The 22,782-nt window shown below is 38.7% G+C and overlaps 2 protein-coding genes across 5 annotated transcripts in view; both read left to right on the forward strand.

Moving 5' to 3' along the window:
• Positions 1 to 22,782, forward strand: part of rabgap1l (RAB GTPase activating protein 1-like) — a 110,912-nt gene that overhangs the window by 81,561 nt on the left and 6,569 nt on the right. For all 4 annotated transcript variants that reach the window (XM_078258654.1, XM_078258655.1, XM_078258656.1 and 1 more), the window contains 3 exons: positions 7,383 to 7,475; positions 22,192 to 22,302; positions 22,490 to 22,594. In XM_078258654.1, coding sequence (XP_078114780.1) covers positions 7,383 to 7,475; positions 22,192 to 22,302; positions 22,490 to 22,594 — 309 coding nt within the window. The remainder of the gene's footprint in view (positions 1 to 7,382; positions 7,476 to 22,191; positions 22,303 to 22,489; positions 22,595 to 22,782) is intronic.
• LOC144523223 (uncharacterized) lies at positions 11,141 to 16,535 on the forward strand. Its single transcript, XM_078258651.1, has 3 exons — positions 11,141 to 12,996; positions 13,299 to 13,413; positions 13,702 to 16,535. The coding sequence occupies exons 1-3, from the start codon at positions 12,890 to 12,892 to the stop codon at positions 13,903 to 13,905; spliced, it is 426 nt and encodes a 141-aa protein (XP_078114777.1). The 5' UTR covers positions 11,141 to 12,889; the 3' UTR covers positions 13,906 to 16,535.

Below are 22,782 nucleotides of genomic sequence, written 5' to 3' on the forward strand. Positions count from 1 at the left end.
CATGTGTGTTGCTGTCTGTTGTTCAAGTGGCCTTGAGCAAGATGCTGAGCCTTGTACAAGCTCACTAGTTGTGTAATTCAGCAGAGCTTAAAGTTTGAGATGTTTTTCATACGAGGAGAGTTACTGAGAATGTCTGAATATATAAGGGAGTTTGACACTTTCCTGTAATACTGTTGGTAATTTGTGATGTTGGTGACCTGAGAGTTGTAACTTATTTTACAGTTACTGTAAGTACAGACTGTAAGTCGCTCTGGATAAATATATCAGCTACATGATAAAAACTAAATATCAACGTAAAGGTCAGCATTCTCTCTGAAGGCAGGGGAAAGTCGGGGAGTTTTTTTGTAATTGTGTCATTTTATAGAATATATTTTGCAACATTTATATATACATTGCCTCATATGGTTTTTAATCTGTCTTGATTGACAATGAATCAGCAAGCTGGGGGCAGCAGATTTTGAGAAATGGAAGCACTCTGATGCAGTTTGTATGTGAAGGTCGTGGAGTTGGGGATCATAAGTGATTGTAGCTGTAGTTATAGTCTGTATGTTTGAATAAAAGCCTCACCTCTAACAGGAAAGCACAGCCTAGTTTTGCGTGGCATTTCATTACACAGTCATGCTGTACTGTTTTGTGTGTTTTAGGGGTGTAGGAGAGCAGCAGGTTGCATAATCGGTACTTCAGCTTGTCTGCCTGATTCCTGTTTTTATGTGTAACTCAATGAGAACAACACTTAAGCTTCACTGGCTGTACATGTAAAATACTAAATAAAGGTCGTAAGATCTGTTACACAAACTCTTTTGTGTATTGTGCAATCATATACATATTTTGGAGTTTGTGAGAAAGAGCCTTTTCTTTCTTATTGAAGTTCTCTATTTTGTATCAGCAGTGTTGTGTAAACCCAGGAGAACCAGGTTCAACATGCTTAAGTGTCCTTTAGCAAAACACTGAATCTCTACCAGCTGCTGTTCTCCAGCTGACCCTGATCGCTAATATCTGTTGTTCTCAGCCAATCAGGGTTCATTGCTGTGAGGACTTAGTATTTAAATTCATTCATTTAACTAATTTAGATCAGTGTGAAAAAAGTGATAATACATATTATTCTAATATTGAGGCAGAGATGGTTTTTAACAAAATTACGATTGGTAGAGAGAGTCATGGCAGCATGAAAAAGCAAATAGAAAATTGTTAACAAGTTTAACAACACATGCAGCATGTGTAGTTTGTCTTTACAGAAAATAATACATACCATTCTATGTGAAATGATTTGCACTTGTCATTTTATATCAAATAAAAGCAACCTCTTGGCTTTCTTAAAACTTTACTTCACGTGTGTAAGTGTGTTGAACATGAAAGAAAAAAAATATTTACTGGCAGTTTGGGTTTGTTAACCTGCAGTGTCAAACCATCACATAACATACAGGAAGCATGGAAAATATGACACAACCAGTGTCTTTAGTTGGTGGGGTAGATTCATTATTTAGGAGAATGCTTAAAGGCCATAAATAAGTGTGTGAGAGGAGGTGAAAAGCACAAGCAAGAGGTGTCTTTTAGTAACGTGTGTGTGTGTGTGTGTGTTCAAGTCTCGAAATCAAATCTGGAGGTGTTTAAAATCTCAGGAAACGCATCATTCTCTCCTTTTGTCTTTCACTCTCTTGTGCATTTCATTGACATTTTGGCCATTACTCTAGGACAGTTTCAGGCACACTGGTTTCAACACACACAAGAGGGCTGAGTAGAAAATTGTTCCTTTTGAATATTGTTTTGTCATGTTGTGTATCATTAGGAAAATGGAGTGTCAGAGAAGCTAACAAAAGAAACCACATTTACTTAATCAAATAATCCCAAAAGGCCTGCTTTGGTCATATTTCATTGTGTGAAACATGAGCTATGTAAATTAAAGGTTGGACTGAGGTATCGGGTCACAAAATACTTCCATCACTCCAATTTCAGAATAGAGATTAAGTGTACCATAATGGGACAAATTGTTTTTCAGAGGCCTTTTTACACCAAGACAAAAACAAGATTTATGAGGCAAACACTAAAACTATGACAGTGGTTGACAACTTAGCTAAAACATAATTATAACATACATATTGACATATTGTTGCTGCCATGTAAAAATCTTCTTTTCTCTTCTTTTATCACATTGACCACACATTGAGAAGTAGGACAAACATTAATTTCAGGCAGCCCATTGGGTCACTTCCCATCTATAGCTGAAGATAAAGCATGATATTGAGTCAAATTGGATTCATTTTTAGATTGCTGGCATCCAAAACACCTCACAGCACCGTGAGTGTGTAGTTGGATGTGTCGGTGCCTGCAGGGGAACACCACGTTCAATTGTTTTGTTACAATAAAATGATTATTAACCAGCCTGCAGAGACCAAGCTGTTCTTTCTTCCCACACAGATAACAGCAGAATGAGTCTGAGATCTGTTATCTCTCAGGGAATTGTGTGTCAGATAGATTTCAGTGTGGCATTCATTCACCTCAGTGTTTCCTGGGCTGTATAGGTCAAGGGTTAACTCGCAGGTCAGTGAGGAGGACAGGTAATGACTTGGTAGGCACTGTGAATAAGCAGTTGTTCAGTTTCATTCATCTGGTTTTTATTCATGAAGGAAATGTGTAATACAATGCTCTGCTTTTTAACTTGTTTATTGGTGCATTTTATTTACTCATTCTCTAGGATGTTCTTAATTTGTAGGCTGGGCATTTTTACTCCTTGGGGGGGTGGGATTAAATTAAACTTTATTGAACATTGCACAGGTATTGAGACAGCGAAATGCTGTGTGTGTGTGTGTGTGTGTGTGTGTGCGCGCAAAGCTGGCTGTGTTGTTTTTATGTTATTATCACAGTAATGGCCTAGCTAACAAAATCGCTGTTAAGAACTGCAACAGTACATATGTATGTATGTAGATATAATATATATGTACAGTATATAGATAATAGTGTTAGTACTACAGTGAGTAAGTGTAATTTATTGTTATTGTGTGAGATCTGTAAACACCAGACTACAACAGACTGTGACAAAGTATATCAGTTTTATTTAAAGTTATACGATCAGAAAGGAAGTATATTTATTGATTTAGAGGAAAAATCAACGCAGCATTTAAGACACAGAAGACAATATGACTAAATGCTCAAATAAAGCTTAAAATAATAATCTCTGACATGCCCAAATAACGGTACAGTTCCTTGGTTGGCTCCAAAACAGCAGTTGAACGTGTAACACCTCTCTATGTGTCTATGTCAATAAGTGTTAAACTTTATGTTTTTGGTTGGTTTGGAATTAACAAAAGAAGTAGGTTTGCACCAAGTAACAAAAATATTTAAACTAGTTTGTATTCTTGTGGATCAGCGTTTAGAACACAGTTATGAGTTTGTATTCAGTTTTATTTCCATAACTTTTTATATACACATTTATACATGTAACACATGCAAGACACACAAAGAAAAAAAAAATAGCATACAGTACTGAACTGCAGCCATATAATAGTGAATTAGGTACTTGACTCGAGAGAGAGAGAGACACACACACACACACACACACACACACACACACACACACACACACACACACACACTGTCTCCATTCATGCCAAATTTATATCAGTAATGGAAACAAACTGACAGTCACACAAGGAGCTCTGCGTCTGGACTGACTGACAAATCTTTGTAACTTCAAACATCAGACACAATTTCAGTAGGAACACAACACACACCCACACAAACATACATAAGTCTACAACATCCACCTCATGGAAAGAAACATGTAGTCTCAGAGGAGCGGGTAATGTGACAGACTGACCTGGAATCCCCAGCCCTAACTATGGGTACTATGACAACGCTGTTTCCACACAGGGGAGATAACATTACCACCCACCGGAAACACACACACACACACACACACACACACACACACACACGCAGTTCTATATTAGTCAATCATCAATGTTGTCTCATACTTCATTGCTGTTTGGTTAAAACCACAACGTTGATATTTTGGCTGTATTAGTATTGGTATTAGTAGGTAGGTGTATTAGTATTTTATGTGTTCAGGGAGTTACATGACACTGAGTCTCTAAATGCTTATTTAAAAGAGAATTTCAGAGACAGTTACACCACAAAGAAAATTGTTTGCTTACTAACTAAATGTCTTATGTTTTGGCAGATACTTTATGTGCTAAATTATTTCCATGTGAACTGTACTTCCAAGATGCAGAAGAATGCACAAGGAAGTCACAGACTTTGTTTTTGTGTTTGTATTGCTTGGTAGCTTCAGTAAACACAGTTAAACTTATTCTGGCCTTTTGTATGCAACCTGCCATAACTTAAAGGGTAACTACCGTTTTTTTTCCAACCTGGACCAACCCTATTTTCCTATGTTTGTGTCTAAGTGACTTGATGGGAACAACAGTCTTTGACATTGGTCCAGACAGTATTAAGCAAGATCGCTGCAGTCGGCAGCGGCGAAACAAGCTGCAATGTAAGTTAATAGGGCAATTGTGCAGCTTGTATTTACCTTCACAAAAGTGCTCGTTTTGCCACTGAAAGGCTCAGATTGATATTCTAAGTGTCTGACAACATTATGGAAAGGATTTCTAAGGAGGTTGACCTTTCTGTTAAAGAGTAAGAGTTGAAAAAGTTGAAAAAAACAGTAGTTACCCTTTAAGGTCACAGGTTGAAGTTATCGTGACTTGCTGTGTAGTACTTAATTGTTGGAGACATGTTTAAAGGTCCAATCAGTATTTTTGACCACATACATTAAAGAAATATTTACATATAGTGGAAGAAAGAGACCTGTAGAAGAATGAAAATAATTTTTTTTTCTGAACGTGACATAGTTGAAAATATAGCTTGTTTTACTCCACCTAATAAGTTTTGTTGTATATTAAAAAATACTTGTTAATCAGTGTGGGCATAATGGCAGTCTTCAGTCCTTTGTGTTTATATTTGGATTAGCGATTGTGCCTTAAAACTAGAGATGCACCGATTGACCGGCCAGTGACCGGAATTGGCCTATTTTCACGTTATCGGCCATGACTGGTGACCTGCCGGTCAGACTAACATATGCCGATTTTATGCCAGTCAAATGCACTCGGGCGTCGCATGATTTACATCACGCAACATCACACGTGCACATGCAGGGTTTTCGCTGTATGCATGTAGCAGCGGCGCACTGCCGCTCAATCAGCTGTTTATGAAATGTCATAAAGTCTTAATTATACACGGCTCGAACAGTCAGCCGCTCTCTCCCCCCTCTGAGGCTGAAAAACTGGAACATGAAAATCGCACTCACGTGGTCCCGTGAAATATGACAGCTACAGTTTATCGGAAAATAGCGTTGGGCACACTGACTTTGATGAATTTACTGTTTATCAGACCCCAAATGAGACAAGAAGCTAACGTTAGCAAATGCTGTGTGGTCCCTCTGCCTGTGACACCCCGTTGGCCGCTGTAGGAGACGCTGTAAACAAAAAAACTAAAAAAAAGAGACGCTGTATTCCTCCGACACGCTGTATTAACGTTACCGTTTAAAAACGCTTTCCAGGTTAGTGGGGTGCATACCGCTTAAAAACATAGTAATCTTTAAAGAGTTTAGTTTTGTTGTTAAACTGTGTGTCAAATGAGCGGTGACGTTAAATCATCTGTTTCAGGTAACGGCACTCTAGGGTACCGTCTATTTGCTGGATTGTTCCGAGGTAACCATCGGTAACGAACGTTAGCAGATAAGCCTGTTGACAGCAACGGTAGTGTTCACATTTATGCACAATGACACATAAAGCAAACTTGCTAAAAAAGGAACTACACGCTATTTTCAGGTAACGTTACTGTTGACGTTCAAACAGGCCTGTGTTTTGAGAAATATCTTTATACTGCATTAAGGCTATATTTATTTTATTTTTATTTGTTATTTATATAGGCTATTATTGTATTGCCATTACCTGTTTTCATACATACAGAAGTTTAGTTTGCTAAATATATCACATTTGTTTAGTTGAATATTGGATGTGAAAAGAAGGAAATGGTTCTTCCATAACATTGCACTTTAGATGTGTGTTAATTTCCCACACCAGGAGTAATTTATATAGTTGTATTTTATAGCGATCAATTATCTAATTAAAAAATGTTCTATGCAAAATGTAAGATTTTCTATTAAAGAAAAGATAGAAAATAAATATTTGTGTGTGCTGTAAAGTGGTTAGAAAAAATTTAATCGGAATTGGCTAAAATCGATATCGACTGGCCTAACTCAAAGAAAATCGGAATCGGCCTAGAAAGTTGTAATCGGTGCATCTCTGCTTAAAACATTTTAACCTTTAAAACATGGACAGTTGAAGGTGCATTGAATTAATCACTCCCATTTTGCACTTTACAGACAGGGCTACATATTGTTTACTAAATGAAACTGCAGTGGTAGCACCACGGTGAGGCAGAGTGCTCCTCTTGTTGGCTTCATGACCGCATCAGAGTCTTGTCTGTACATCATCCCAATTTCTGTTGTAGGAAATGAATGACTGTCGATCATGTAGATCAGAATGTGAATTGAAAGTTTCTGTTTGAGAAGAATTCCAATAATAAAGGCGAGTCCCTGATTTACTCAAATGTACTGTAAATGTGCAATCTGAGTCTCTTGCATGTTCACATCATATCGTGTGAAAATAGCACATGTAGAGAACAACATACAGAAACATGTACTGGTTATAAACAAAGTGCAGGTTGTGCAATGCAACATAGAAACTGTGCAGCACGAACCACAATACCAAACTGTTTCAGAGTTAGTTCAGTTACTTTTGAGCTTGAAGGGTATATGTTAATATATTGACTGTGTTGTAACCTCTGACCCTTTCAGTTCCCTTTAATGTTGGTGATCTCAAAACTGAAGCTTTTTTTTTACCAAATTGAGTAAAATCATTGAGTAAAAAAAAGCTAGCACTTTGACACATTTTCGACATAGCCTATTGAATATGTACTGTAGTATAAATATATGAGTGATAACTGGATGTTTTTGTTTTTCTGACTCCTACTTTAGCTGCAGCTGAGCTTTGACCCCTCTACTTAATTGTCAAATGGTGTATTTGTCTTGGGGAAACGGCAGCAAAGTGATATTATTGCTGAGAGAAGTAGGCTGTTAGACGGTTGCTAGTTTGAGTCCCACTAAGAGAATTAGAGCCAGAGAAGAGTTATTTCAGTGGCAACTACTGAGCATGATTACTTTTGAAAATAGCTACACTGATCAACATTAAAAGCCAAAATGTTGCTTTTAGTACACATCTCAAATGTTGTCTCTTAAAACAATAATGAGATTTTATCAGGCAGCTTTCGGTGCATAAAAGTTAAAATAATGACGTCAACAAGTTTTCTGGTGTTTTTAGGTTCCAACCAAAAAGCTGAAGAAGTTTGAGAAGGAATATCAGACACAGAGAGAGAGCCAGCTGCAACAAGAAGACCCCATCGACCGATTCCAGGTAGGACATGTGCACGGACACTCTCTCACACACACACACACACACACACACACACACACACATACGGGTCTATGTGGTTTAGCCAGACTTTTTCTCCAAACAGGCCCGGTGGTGGTTTAGATGGACTACCCTTTCCTGAGGTCCTAGAGCTATGGGAGTTAGATTAAAACACTCAAAAAAATCTGAAAAAAATTCAGGTCACTTTCGACTTCAGATACACCCTTCAGAGCGTGATACACACCACCCTAAAACTATTGTGGCTTATAGAGACAGTTCTCCTTTTGAAAAATATGTGACTTATAAGGTCCAAATAAACATTATTGGGACTTTAAAGGGACAATGACGTCACTGCTCATTAACATAAATACACATTAACCTGACACCACCAAGCATTAATGGGACTTAATTATTATTTTATTGTACAACTCAAACATCACCATTGTTAGTTGGTGACACTGACTAACAGCCAGATAGCAGCCTGTAACAGCTAAACAATAGATTGTCACACAACACAAGTGCCATGACAATAACTTATTTTAGATTTTTTGCTTGATTCTCATTCTTACCCAACTTCAAAAGACCCATGGTTGCTCATAACAAAAATAAATTAAAGCTGCAAGCAGCGATGATGGGCCCTCACCCCTTGCCCTGGGGGTTACTGGCGGACGCAATATCACATGTAGACCACACATTCTAAGTTTCATGTAAATTGGAATTCTTTTAGACAAACAATAGGTTCCTTCGCACGTTCGTGCTCTGGCCCTAACTAGAACTGCAAGCAGGTATGATGGGGTCCAAGCCTCCCGGCGCCAGTAGCCCCAACGACCCGGGGAGCGTGCAAAAGTGGGATCCAAAGCGTAACGGTGGGGAGGCAAACGTCAGGAAATATTAAGAGTTGTGAGCTGCATTTTCTGCCATTGCAAATATCCCAGAGCCCTAAAGGATTTTTGATAACCTCTGGTCCATCTGGTTTTATTTTCTATAAAAGCTTGTAAAACATCAACCCTGTTGTCCACAGTCAATCTATGAACATCATTTTTTTTTTCCAGGAAAAACTGGGCTATTAGAATATTTGTGCTGCAGTGAGGTAACTTGAATGTTAAAAAGGTTGTAGGACCATAAAGACAAATAAATAAATAAATAAAACGGAACATGAATCTCACATATATATATATATATATATATATATATATATATATATATATATTGATATCACACACACAGCAATGCCACACAAGCATTTGTGTTGTCTAAAACAGTTCTATATATTTGGAGTCATCCAGTGCAAAAATAAACATATTGAACATTATAACTCATATAAAGGACAAACTATTTACATTTCTTACATACAGTGTATCAATCTTGGATGTAACAGTATGGATAAATGGCACAAAAAACCCCAAAAAACTCTGGACTTCTAGGCTGGATACAAAACCTTCTGTAAGGGCTAGGAAGACAACAAAGACATCAGCAGAATGCGGTGACTGTTCGCTTTTAGCTCCAAAAGACTGTGTTTCTACGAGTTATAATTATAAAGTTATTAAGTTATGAATCAGAAGTGACGTTTGGCGTTGTATATGACCTATATGCTCGACCTCAGAAGGGATAAAATGGCCCAAACTGGTCTACGTTGACTATAGCACCCCCATTGGCCGATCTTTACCAAATTTGGCAGAGAGCCTCAGAGCGGCATGCCGAACAAGCATCACAAGTTTCGTGTTGATAGCATTTACTCTGGCAGAGATATTGCAATTGCAAATTTCCCATTTAAATGCATTGAGTTATTGGCCAAAACAAATAAACGTTGATTATAGCGCCCCCTAATGACCGATCTTTGGCAGATTTGGTACATAGCATTGTAGTGGGATGGTAAACAATGATCTCAAGTTCTTTGCTAATAACATTTAATCTGGCCAAGATATGATATATGTGTTTGGTAGCTAGCTAGGAAAATTAGTTTGGTCGTAAAATACGCATACTTTAACGTAGCAATATTCTTTTGATACATTTTGGTCAGGTCCATCTGGACATGCTATTAACCAGGTTTGGTGCAGATTGGTCACATGGCCTAGGACGAGTTCGAAAAAGTTGGTTTTGCCCATTGCGCGATATTGCGAAAAAACTTCTTAGCGGAAATGGCCTATATCATGTGATTCAGCTTAATTCAAGGAACACGTGGATGTAAGGCTTTCTAATGTGCGATGTGTAATGTGGGAGTTATAGGCAAAAACACGTTTGACTTCATTATAGCGCCACCTAGTGGTCCACATGTGTATTTTTTGGTAGGTGAGGCCCAAGACCCATTGTACATATACCCTGTAAATTTAAAGTTGTTCACATTAGTGTAAGTGGTGAATCCAAATGTGGGTCCCATAGGCCACGCCCACTTTGATCAATCAGTATCCCACTGTGGGGTTGGCCTCAGGAGTGGCCCTAGATGGTACCCATCAAATTTTGTAAAAATCGGATGAGCCGTTCATGAGGTATAAACTTTATGTACTTGTAGCGCCCCCTAGTGGCCAACTTTCGTGAAATGTGTGGGGCACCTCCAGAGGGTCATGGCAAACAAGAATGTTACGTTTTGCGTTGATAACATTTATTTTGGTCGAGATATGGTAAAGTTGGTGTTTTTCATTCTTAGCTACATAAATTTGTTTGTGCGTAATATGCGCAATTTTTGTCCTATAACAATTCTTTGGATAACTTTTTGTCAGGTCGGTTTGGAGATGCTACCTGCCTAGTTTCGTGCAGATCGGTCGCACGGTCTAGGAGGAGTTCGGCAAAGTATGTTTTCGATAAATCACGATTTTTCATGCATTAAAGTCTAGGCGGAAATGGGCGTGGCCTATATCAGGAGATTTAGCTGGATCCAGGGAATGTGAAAGTATATGGTTTTTGAATGTGCGATGTACGGTTTGGGAGTTATAGGGCCAAAAGTGTTTTTTATGCAATAGCGCTACCTAGTGGTGGATATGAGTTATTTTTTTGAATCTTGTGTGTGTGCAAATTTTTGTGAGTTTTCGTGCATTCTAACCCCCTCAAAAATGCGATGAAGGACTCAGAAAAATAATAATAATCGGACCAAAAACAATAGGTCCTTGCAGTTTCACTGATCGGGCTTGTAACACAAGAGCCATACTTTTTAAAACATTAACACAAACACAAAAAAACAACCACAACCCACCACAAGTCAGTGTATTTAAATCTTTTCTTTTTGTGACTGCCTCTTTGCAGTTATTCCTCTATTTCTAACAAACTCCCTTATATTTTGCACTGTTCTTTGTGCCAACACAGGGTCTTCCACCAGTTTGCAGTGACTGCATTCAGTTTTGGTGGCCAGTTTTCTGCTGCTTATAGGATCTTTGAAGCGTCGCATTACTGCGGCGACCTCAGCCTTAGACCACACTTTCTTTGCCACTCTTCTGGATCCATGTTCTTTATCAGCATAATTCCCTGGAAGATAGGCAAACAAGAAAAAAATATCACAAACAAAATGTGTTGTCCAGTTGAAGCCATCAAAACATGAGTTCAGTTAATGCCACAGTTGACAAGAAATTGCAGTTTTCTTAATAATTCACCAACTTTACTAGCCCACATTAGAGTGTGGACAATATGGAGGGTATTAAAGTCATCAGCATTAAAAATACATTTTTAGAATCAGTTCATCTATTTAAGTGGCTAAACCTTTTGATATTTTAATTAATTTAAGTACAGTTAGTAATAATACAATTAGTAACATGTCTTAAGTTATTTTGGCATTGTATTTCAACACACCGTATTTTAAATGAAACAAAGACTATGGGGTTTAAGGTCTGAGTCTCAGTTTAAATCTGATTTCATAGGGTTAGCTAAATAGTGTAGGAACTTGGTCTGAAAGTTTAGTCTTGATATTGAAACAAGCGGCGTCTCGCCCATAGAGGGCGCTGGGGCGCCGACCTCCCGCCAATCTGCCTGCCTGTTTTTTTTTTGTTTTTTTTTCTCATTTTGAAAAAATAATCTGTGTTAATTACATGCTAATAATGCTTTTTGAAAATGTTTGAGAATGTGTTTAGAACTCTCCAGAATGATATTTGCATTCACTTTCACGTAACGTGAAGTCTTCCCTGGGCTCCAGTTCGCTCAGCACTACCAGACTGGAATTTAAGCCAATGGTTGCCCGGTTGCTACGCAAAAATGTACATATTTCACCAATCATCGTCGTCGATTTTATGGTTTGGTGGCTCTGAAAATATTGCGTAGATTAGAAAACGGCATGACGGGATATTTATCGCAGAAAGGAGTGCGACATGGCGACGTCGAGTAGCACTGTCGTGGGAGTTCAGCTAGCCCCAAACTCAGTTAAATCATTACACCTGTATCCTTTGAAAGAAGAACATTAGCGGAAAAACTCATCGTAAAAGGACTCGGACCAGACAAGCCAGAAGTGAATATAACCCAACAGGCAAGAGAAAAGGAGAAAACCTACAAGAGAAGCTTTTCCGGAGGTTGGTTCCATAGAAAGGCTTGGCTAACTAGCTGTGGGTACGCCAATGCAATATTTTGCTTCCCTTGCTTATTGTTTAAAACAAGTGCTTGTGATTGTTCATGGACACAGACAAGGGTGACAGACCTGAAACATGCGTCAGAACGCATTAAGAAACATGAGCGGGGAAGCGTGCATATGGACAACTCTGTGAAGCTAGCCATGCTAGGCCGAATTAGCATAGCCACACAGCTAGATGAGGGACAACGAGGAAGTGGACAGGAATCGTCATATTTTGTCGAAGATCATTGATGCCGTGAAATTTTGTGGTTTCTTTTGAACTTGCTTTGCGTGGTCATGATGAGAGTGACATATCAGAAAACATTTTCCTGGGTCTCATTGATCTCATGGCCTCAATCGACCGTGAGTTGTAGCTGCACCTGGAGAACGCCACAGTTTTTAAAGGCACTTCAAAGACTGTGCAAAATGAACTGTCAGACTGCATGTTGTCAGTTCTCAGAGACCGCATTCTGGAAGAGGTGAAACAGTCGGACTATATTGCCGTTCAGGCAGACGAGACAACCGATGTCTGCACTCATTGTCAGCTTGTGCTGCGGTACATAGATGGCCACAACAACATTCAAGAGCGCTTTTTGGATTTTATCACGCTTCCAAATGCGACCGCTGATACGATTGCCACTACAGTTTTGGAAAGGCTGAGCACCATCCTTCCTGCTGGACAAGAGAGAAAATTAATTGCCCAGGCCTATGATAGTGCCGCAGTAATGAGGGGTGCGACAGGTGGAGTGTAGCGTAACGTGCAAGACATCTACGGGAGTGCCTACTACGTTCACTGTTATGCGCATCAGTTGAACCTTATCATGCAGCAGGCGACATCCCACATCCCGAAGATGAGGTTTTCCGTTTCTTCCTGGCGTTATTTCACAAAATCATGCCACATGTAGACATGCTGTTTAACCATCTGCAGAAGAGGAACACAGACTCTGTCTTCATCGCAGGGATCACCCAGAGGTTCACTCACAGCATACAGGCTATCAGGTAGGCTATGATTTTGCATATTGGCTGAAAACATCCTTATGTAGCCTAAACAATAAAAATATAAATCCACATGGCTGAGCACAATATAACATTATGAATAAAATATCATATATCATAATTTTGTCATCATGTTAGACTAGTGAATTTATTTGTGATGAATCTAGATAGCATTGACTAGGCCTAACACAATAATAGCACATATTTTAATACAGTTCTGGATTTATTTTATATCTCCAGCAAGTTGGTTTCTGATACAGTAATTTCAGGGTGGACCGTGACTTGTGAAACTTGTTTTGGATCAGGGACTCCGTTCCTTCTCTTACTGAGGATGAGGAGTATAGGGGACCTGTACAGGAACCAGCCCCGAAGAAACGGAGGGCAATGGGAGAAGAAACGCAACAGCATCTGGCAATAGAGGTAAGCAGTAACAGAAATTATATTTTTGTATTCTATTAGCCTATATGTATTTGTTTGTTGCACATTTTTGTATTCTGAATTGTCATTATTAGACATATCTATCTACTGGAGGATGCAGAAATTATGAGTTTTTTTCACATTTATGCTTTTAATAATTACAGTAAGCCTTACTTGCTCATAACAAAATTGTAACTGCTATGAATATGCTGATTGTATTGTTGAACTGAGAAATGTGAAAACTTAATGTTTTCTGTGTTTACTTTTCTACAATTATGTATCACTTCATAGGTATGTGATACCATTATGAGCCAAGCCAAGGAGAGGTTTGCTTTCACCAAGCATCTAATCAGTGCCACTCTGTTGCAAGGAGACTTGTTCCCACAACACAGCGGAAAGTTCCCAGATGCAGCACTAGAAACCACGGTGGATGCCTATCCCATGTTAGACAAAGCCAGACTCAAAACAGAACTGTCCCTGATCTATGAAAATTAGGACTTCAAGGGTTGCAGTGGTGCACTGGCTCTCTTTCAGGTTCTAATGGAAAATAACCTTCAAGACACATTCACTGAAACTGTACGTCTTCTCAAGATCCTCATCACCACACCAATGACAACAGCAGAATCAGAGAGGTGCTTCTCTACTTTAAAGAGGATAAAAACTTTCCTTAGGAACACTATGGCACAAGATCGCCTCAACGCTCTGGCTATGCTCTCTATAGAGAAAAAAACTCACACGGGACATTCCAGATTTCAACACAAGGGTCATTGAGAGATTTGCCAATCAGAAAGCTAGACTAGCAACGTTCCTGTACAAATAAGAGTTCTCATTTGCAACGGCGACCTGTCCAAGAAAAGCGTAGGCGTGCAAGACAACATACTGTTTCACATTCAATACAATACAAGAGTACAGAATACAATAGGAGTGAGATAGTAATAACACACCATACACATACATATGTCTATATCTGAGGTGTAGTAAAGAGTAAAAAAAACTCTTACTCCGCTACATTAGGCTACAATGAGCTCGTTACTTTTTTTTTTACCTCTTTGGTATTCTACGTGTCATTGTTTTTATCCCCCCTGCGTACGCCTCATTTCTAGGTTTTATTTTGACAGAGAGAGAGACTTCCGCTAAAGGCTCTACCACGTGACTGTGTTTCACCAATCAAATGTAGTTGTGCAGTCTCGTCACGTGACCATACTCAATCTCAGCGGCGGGACAGGTTAGCTTTACAGTCGTAGCAAAACAAAATTGTCAGAATCAACCGTTGGCAATGCAGACACAGACGAAGGGGAACTTCCCTGGGGTCTCATTTATAAACGCGGCGTACGCACAAAACGGGGCTGAAAATGTGCGTACGCCACTTCCCACGCAAAGGGAAGTGATTTATAAAAAAACAAACTTGACGGGAAAATGTGTTGTCCTCCACGCAAACTCTGACCAATGCGTAAGCACATTTTGGAGACAAAATAGGAATTGGCAATGCAGATGGTGAGGTGGTGAACTGAAGTCAGACTGCAGAAAGTAAATGGGAATAACTTTGAAAGTAAAAAAAATTTAAATATTGATGCCTCGCACATTTGTTCACTACATATCCACGTTACCATGAAGATTAAATCCAGCAGTGTTATTTGCGTTTGTACTGAGTGATAACTGTTCCATAAACACCTCCAACTCAAATCTTAAATAAAAAAAGTTTCTTAATATTGAATCGACGCTGTCTCGCAGTCACATTGTCCGTTACGGAGCGCAGGATGATGAGATGGCCCCACTGCATTGAATACAGGATAACATCAAATACCCAGCATTAGATAACAGCAGAACACAGTGTAAATAACTAAATATCTGTCTTTAATACTGTGCATATATCATCAAATGTACATCAAAAATACAGCAGTTAAGCTCTCGCGCAATCTTTACCCTTAATGTCCTCGTTATCAGTCCGAACTTTAATACTGTTCATAACAAAACCTGCATGAAGAAAAGTGTGTTTGCCTATTACACTTTCTTTCGTCTTCAGATTGTATCTGGGGGGGGGGGGATACCACTAGTTGATGCTGTTGGAAAGGTGTTAACAATCACAAATTTTTGTAAACATAAATACTGAACCCGTGCGTAATGCTGCATGAAGGCACTGCTGGCCCTGCAGGAGGACTAACCCCAATGGAAGAATCAGAAGAAAAAGAGACTTCAGTGACCATGACGATGATTTAGATTCCCTAAAGCTGAGCTGAGATCTATGCACTGAATTGGGTCCAGTAGAGAGGGCAACGCGCCGGAACCGTGCCATCCCGGTTCATCCCGGTCCAAATACAGGTCCTCGCCACTCTGGGGGAAACCGGCTGTTTCCAGAGGGAAATGTCAGACAGCTAAGTGTTTTCTTTTCTAAATATTATATATAATCTTCAACTTTATCACTAAGGCTTGTTTGGATATAATATATAGTTCTGTTAAATCTTATCTGGGCGTGTACAGGGCGGGATAAGAGGCTGATCCACGTACGCACGTTTGTAGGTAATCTCTGATTTATAAAGGGAACATTGCTTACAGGTGTGCGTACACGGTTTTATAAATCAGACTTTTTTTCGCCGTACGCCATTTTGGGCTTTTGGGCGTACGTACACTTATAGTAAGGATCCTACGCGCAGTTTTATAAATGAGACCCCTGGCCTCATATTGAAAGCATGTTTACCTTAGTAAAAGTGCGAAACAGCAGCTACATTATGCGGTGTCTTCTGTGTCTACCAAAACAAATGGACATTTCAGCATTCAAAAACTCAACATCTAACTAAGTTTCCTAAATTTATTTATTTTTTTGTTGTGGATAGGCGAATGTTTGTCTTTTAGGTTAGCTACATATGTTTTAAACATTTCCTATGTATATCTATATATCCATCCAAATGTAATGTGATAAGTCTCTTTTAATGTCTTGATCTCCCTGTAGCCTCACAGATTTTTTTTTTTTAATCCACAGAGGGTTCACCCCAACAAACTAAGTACACAGACTCACTAGAGAACCACAGAAATGATTTCTCACTGCTTTGTTTCTGCAAGTTTATATACACACACACACACACACACACACACACACACACACACACACACACACACACACACATACATATACACTTTATGAGAGTTTATGGGCTGCCTTGTTCTAGTTCTGCCTGCAGAGCCTGGTAAAAAAAGTATAAAGGTTTGGAAATTTGTGTTACTTGTGCTTATTTATTTATTTTTATTTTATTTGTTTTAAGTACTTGAATTTACCTGGATTATTTTAATTTAAGCTATTTTGTAATTAATTCATTAATTTTATTTTTTAATAATTTATATTATTTTATTTTGCCTAAAGATGATTATTTTGTATTTTTGTCTGTCTGATTGAATGCTTGTGTTAAAAAATAAATCAGACGTTACTCAACAGTTACTCAGTACTTGAGTAGTTTTTTCACCAAGCACTTTTTTACTCTTTTTTACTCTACTCTCTACTCTTATTTGGATGACTACTTTTTACTTTTACTTGAGTCATATTATTCTGAAGTAACAGTACTTTTACTTGAGTACAATTTTTGGCTATTCTACCCACATCTGCATAATGTAGAGTCAATGTACAGTTAATGCAAGTTGTGGACTTGTTAGTGATGTAGATATGTAGATAGTAATAACACAGTCAACACAAATACAGTCTATATAAATGCTGAGTATAGTAAAGAGTCAATATACAGTTAGTGCAAAATAGTGGTGTAGGTAGTGATGTAGCTCAGAAAATAAACACAATATACATGAATAGACAGTCTATATAAATGAGCTTAGACAGACGTATTTTAAAGGCAGTTAGTGGGATAAGGGTTTTGAGTTTCAGGGTTTTTTGTAGTTCATTCCAGTCATTTGCAGCTGAGATCTGGAACTAGTGGGGGCCAAAGGAGGTGTGGGCTTTTGGGTTGACCAAGGAGATGTAACTGCTTGAGCGCAGGTTAAGGTAAAGCTATAGGGACCAGTTAGCGTAGGTACAACGGGGCTTTGCCTAGCAAGGATTTGTAAATTAGTTGGTACCAGTGAGTTAAGCGACGAGTGTGTAACGAGGGCCAGCCAACTAATGCATAGAGGTTACAGTGGTGGGTGTTATAGGGGGCTCTGATCACAAAATGTATGGCATACATGTTGTATCCGATCATCTCATATAAAGCATAAATTCTATATTTGTACTACTGAAATTTGTACTAGTGAAGGCTTTGTGAATTTAACAAGGAAATTTGATATAACTGAAATATTTGATTGAATGAACATGCTGTTATTTTTTTCTTATTAACAAAATTAAAACAATATTTTTCTTAGTTTTAATGGTGGCACAAGAGACCAGATGGTAAATGTGACTTGTGCAGACTAATACAAACATAGTATAATTCTGAAAACGAGTACTTATAGACTGCCTCTTTGAATTTTTATGTATGTTATGTACTTCCGTTTACTTTGTTGAAAATTGCTCGCTAAACCCTGTCTCTTGTAAAGTAAGTAAGTAAAGTTAATTTCTAGAGCACATTTAAACACAGTTTAAGCTGACCAAAATGATGTACAAAAAAACACTAAGGTGCTGTATTAACCCTTGTTTTGTCTTCCGAGTCACCAGGACCCGGAGGACAACACAAGGGTTTACATGACAGTTCAGCAGTAAACAGTGCCCTTGTAGCCTAGTCTAAGTGTAGGCCTAACTACCTGTGCGTCACCTGTGTGGCTGTTTTAAAACTGAGCAGCACTCCTCTGCATCAACGACTCACAATGTCTCGTTTTTAATTTATTGGCCTACATAAAATAGCGAATAACAAATATGAGTTGATATGTGTGAAACATTAAAATTTACACACAAATTGATCATTGTGAATGATTTTGGATCTCCAGCTGGTCACCCTAAAATGCACCAGAATGCAGGAAATCACATCTATGAAATTCAAAATTTTCTGGGGGAGGACACCCAGACCTCCCGCACAAACAGCCCCACCTACAATATTTCTCAGGTCCGGGAGCCCAGGTGAAAAGTCCAGCGTGTTGTCCGTGTAAACCACATACCCCAACACACACACATACACACACATTAAAATATAAGATAACTTACTTTTTATACAGTGTATTCATGTCAGAGAAACCTTGTTTCCTGTAGGTTTTAATTGAATAACTTATCAGGTAGTGCTAAGTCTAAGAGAAGGTAAGAAAATGCTTGGCTCTTTGATATATTTTTACGTTTGTGATGTAGTAAGTATTTGCTAAAATTAGCCATGTTTCTAAGATTAGAAATGTCCTGTGAATAGAATACTGTTTTGTCAAACTGTACCTTTGTTAATATTTGTGACACTGTCCTGGCTGGAAAAGTGATTTTTCACACAGCACAAACTTTTATCATTATCAAACATCTATAATATTTATTTTTGGGCGAAGCTGCCTGGTGTTGTCAGATGTTTTGGGCTGCTGACAGTGACTTTGTCTTTAAAATGTAAAAACAGGAGAGGTGGGGCAGATATTTAGAGATTCAGACGTCAACAGAGAGCATCTCTTCCTTTCATTTGTATTATTGGATCAGGATTTCTTTCCTTTCCTCTTTGTTTAAATGTGTCATTTTTGTTTTTTCAAAATCGGCTCAGGAAACAGTTGAATTAATGAGCATTAGATTAACTGACATAATTAGAGCTATTCAGATTACATTTGTATTGTCTTCAGATTTTTCACAAAAATTAAAGAAATAGTTATGATTTTTTAAAGTTCATCTCTAATATATACCCACTGTTCGTGTACTGTAGTGTGAAAACTAAGCATACATCTTTTCTAAGTAGTAGACAGATTCTTAGTGAGAGATTTTGTACTATTCATTCTAACAAGAAGTTTACAATTAAAGTGCCCATATTATGAAAAAAAACACTTTTTCTGGGATTTGGGGTGTTCTTCTGTGTCTCTGGTGCTTCCACACGCATACAAACTTTGTAAAAAAATCCATCCATGCTGTTTTGAGTGAGATACGGTTTCTGAATGTGTCCTGCCTTCAGTCTCCGAGTGAGCTGTTCAAAATCGGCACGGCTTGTGATGTCACAAGCCGAAACGAGCTGGCTAACCACAACTGTTAGCTCGTAGCATTAGCGTTAGCACGCTAATGCTAACGCTAGCATGCTACCTCATTCTCAGTAGCAAAGCACTGCTACAACACACACAAGTTCACCATAATCTACAAAAGAACTACTTACATGTGCGCCCTCATTTAGAAGTCTCCCAGCTAATCCTGCCTTGTAACTGACTGAAGTTGGAGAAACGGCCTTTCTTTTACTGTCTATGGAGCTAGCTAGCTGACATGATCTACATCTGAGCTACTGCACATGTGCGAGTGCAATCAAAGATAGTACAGAAGAAGAAAAGAGGTCTCACTCTAGCTAAAACAGAGACCAAGTGAAAAGAGGATCTGCAGCAGTGAGAGAGAGCTGTGCAGTACAACAAAATATGGTGTTTTTTGAAAATTAAACCATGTAAACCTATTCTGGTATAACCTTAAAATACAGTTATGAACCTGAAAATGAGCATAATATGGGCACTTTAAGTTCTTCCTTTCTGTTGCTTCTCGGAAAAGCACAACAAATTAGGTTACTAACTTTTCAGAGCTCCCAAAACGTTTGTTTCTTAGCAAGAAAAAAAAACACATCCGGCGGCTAGTTTTTTTTTGGGGGGGCGGGCACTATCCCTATATGATTCTCAGCATATTAAACTGCTGATAACATTTTTTAGACCATGACGAGAGACCAAGTATTTTGGCTTAAAAGAAAGTCCTAATCAGGATATGCAGAGGTTACAATGATAACCCAGAAAAAAGTTTTGGAAGGCAGTTTGTTCCAGTTTTCTTTGCAATTACTTGTTAGAAACACCTCCCCTCTTTGACCCTCACCTTCATAATGCTGTTTAAGCCATATTCCAGATGTATACATGGCTGGCCTTGCAAGGGAAATGGAAATCCTTAATTAAATAACCTAAAAAAATACGTGGTGTGAAGCAAAAACTATTTATTTTTTTTTTTTTTTCAATTCCCAAAATATTTTGCAGCCGTCTTGTGTCCTTGGATGTGTTGAAATGTTAGGATGCAAACAAGAAACTTGCTTTCTCTTAGCTAAACACATTAGTGAGCAGTTCACTTGTCAGTAAAACTCCCAAATATCCCAAAAGTAGGACCTTATTTAAATTATGAAACACCCAAACAACCAGTGTGATATGTTGGCGTAAACAGCAGCGCTGTATAAGCTGCTGGTTCTGGGGGGGAAGGAAGGAAGGACTTCTATTGTTGATAAGATGTTGGACCAGAGCCATCTTCACTGCAGTCAGTGGAAATACTTTCTTACAGAGCACGAGACAAAAAGAACACAAAGCTGAAATGTTGCAGCTTGTAATTTAGCACAGGTTTTAACCATACACGTTTATATTGAAGGAATTACGTTTGGATTTGAGTTACTTTACTTTATGGTTACTGCAATTGAACAATTCAACATTTTTATATATTTTGTATACTCCAACTTCAGGTATGTACTCAGTGTTGGAGTGTTTGGGGTGTGTGTTTGTATTGTTGTCGTTTGCTTTATATGTTTAAACATCTGTGATTTTTTTTTTTTTTGTACAGTTGTACTTTTTCTTGGAGGGTTGTACTTTTTCTTGGACAGTTGTACTTTTTCTTGGCTGCTTTCAACATTCATCTTAATACAAAATAAAAGCATTGAACAAAAGGAAGGAAAGGACAGCAAGAGGGAGAGAGTAATGCTGGGAAGACGTGTTAGAGTTTAGTCTGTGCTGCTGGAGGCTCGATATGATGAAGTTGTGACTGTAGACAGCAGCACGGTAAGCTGCCTCTGCTCCAACTGAGACTTTAGATGTTATACAGGTTCCTACGGCTTTTACTGATCTTAATTGATCATTCCTAGACATTAAACCTTGATGTGTGAGTTTTTATATTTTTTGTGGTCGATGCTAGTTGGCCATGTGGACTGAAGTAGACTGTTTAGCAAGATATTAAGACTGCTGCAGAAGAACCTTCCAGCCACAGTAACTAAGATGATTTGGGTCTTTTCTGTTTGCCCAAATTAAACACATAACTTCTCTCCTCACAGGAAGTTATTAATTTAATCTGAAGAGCGGCATATAACTGTCTATTTGTATAGATGTTCAGGTGCATGTTTGTTTGAACTTTTTGAGCTGCTTTTTTATACTCTCATCATTATATACAAGGGGCTTAACTATACTGTTTATTTATGACGTGTGTGCATACATACATATGTCTGTGTGTGCGTGCGTGCGGGCGTGTGTGTGTGTGTGTGTGTAAAGTTAATTAAGGGTAGAAGAGGTCATCATTAGGGGGACAGGATATCAGGGTCAGGAGACCACTCCTAACAGTGTTAACTCTTTTGTCACATTGAGGAATGGCCATCATGTGAAACAGTTTATAGGCAGACCAGTGGAGTCATGAGACTCCACTAATGGTCTACAATAGGGACTTTAAGGTGTGTGTGTGTGTGTGTGTGTGTGTGTCAGTCAGCACTTTGCAGCACTTTGGTTACATTACAGCATTCATACAAAAACCTCATATTCTGTAGTAAGATGTAACTAAGAAGTAACTGGAGCTAACAGAATGATGTGTTTAAGAGTTTAGATTGACATTACAGACATTAATTCATTGTCCAACTGTGTGTGTGTGTGTGTGTGTGTGTGTGTGTGTGTGTGTGTGTGTGTGTGTGTGTGTGTGTGTGTGTGTGTGTGTGTGTCCAGAGGGAGAACCGTCGTCTTCAAGAAGCAAGTATGCGACTGGAACAGGAGAATGACGACTTGGCCCATGAACTGGTCACCAGCAAGATTGCCCTTCGGAACGACCTTGACCAGGTAGCATAGCAACTCCACAATATAGTAGTATTTGGTCCTAACTGCCAACAATAGTTGTTTTATACATAGAGCACAATAAGAAGCGTACACCCAAAATATTAAATCAAAGGGTTTGGGTTTGTGTGTGTGTGTGTGTGTGTGTGTGTGTGTGTGTGTGTGTGTGTGTGTGTGTGTGGCGCGCACTCAGGCAGAAGATAAGGCCGATGTTCTGAACAAAGAGCTGCTGAGCACCAAGCAACGTCTGGTGGAGACGGAGGAGGAGAAGAGACGACAGGAGGAGGAGACGGCTCAGGTAACATCTGCACTCTATTCACCCTAACCTCATTAAGCTCGGCGTAAACGAACTACAGGCTTTTTGCTCAATTGGCTTAATGATCTTTGCAGTCAAAGTTTTGTTTATTATACTGTAGTTTGTTATTAAAACACAGACATGTGACCAATTGTTTATGAGGCAACACAGTGTGTGTCTACTCTACTGTG

Source organism: Sander vitreus, chromosome 9 (genome assembly GCF_031162955.1).
Source record: "Sander vitreus isolate 19-12246 chromosome 9, sanVit1, whole genome shotgun sequence".
NCBI lineage: Eukaryota > Metazoa > Chordata > Actinopteri > Perciformes > Percidae > Sander > Sander vitreus.

Bases quoted from the DNA above. Each gene is read 5' to 3' on its own strand.
- LOC144523223 (XM_078258651.1), top strand. From the start codon at position 12,890: ATGCCACATGTAGACATGCTGTTTAACCATCTGCAGAAGAGGAACACA. The intron at 12,997-13,298 runs GTAGGCTATGAT...GTTTTGGATCAG, and splicing joins CACAGCATACAGGCTATCAG to GGACTCCGTTCCTTCTCTTA. The intron at 13,414-13,701 runs GTAAGCAGTAAC...ATCACTTCATAG, and splicing joins AACAGCATCTGGCAATAGAG to GTATGTGATACCATTATGAG.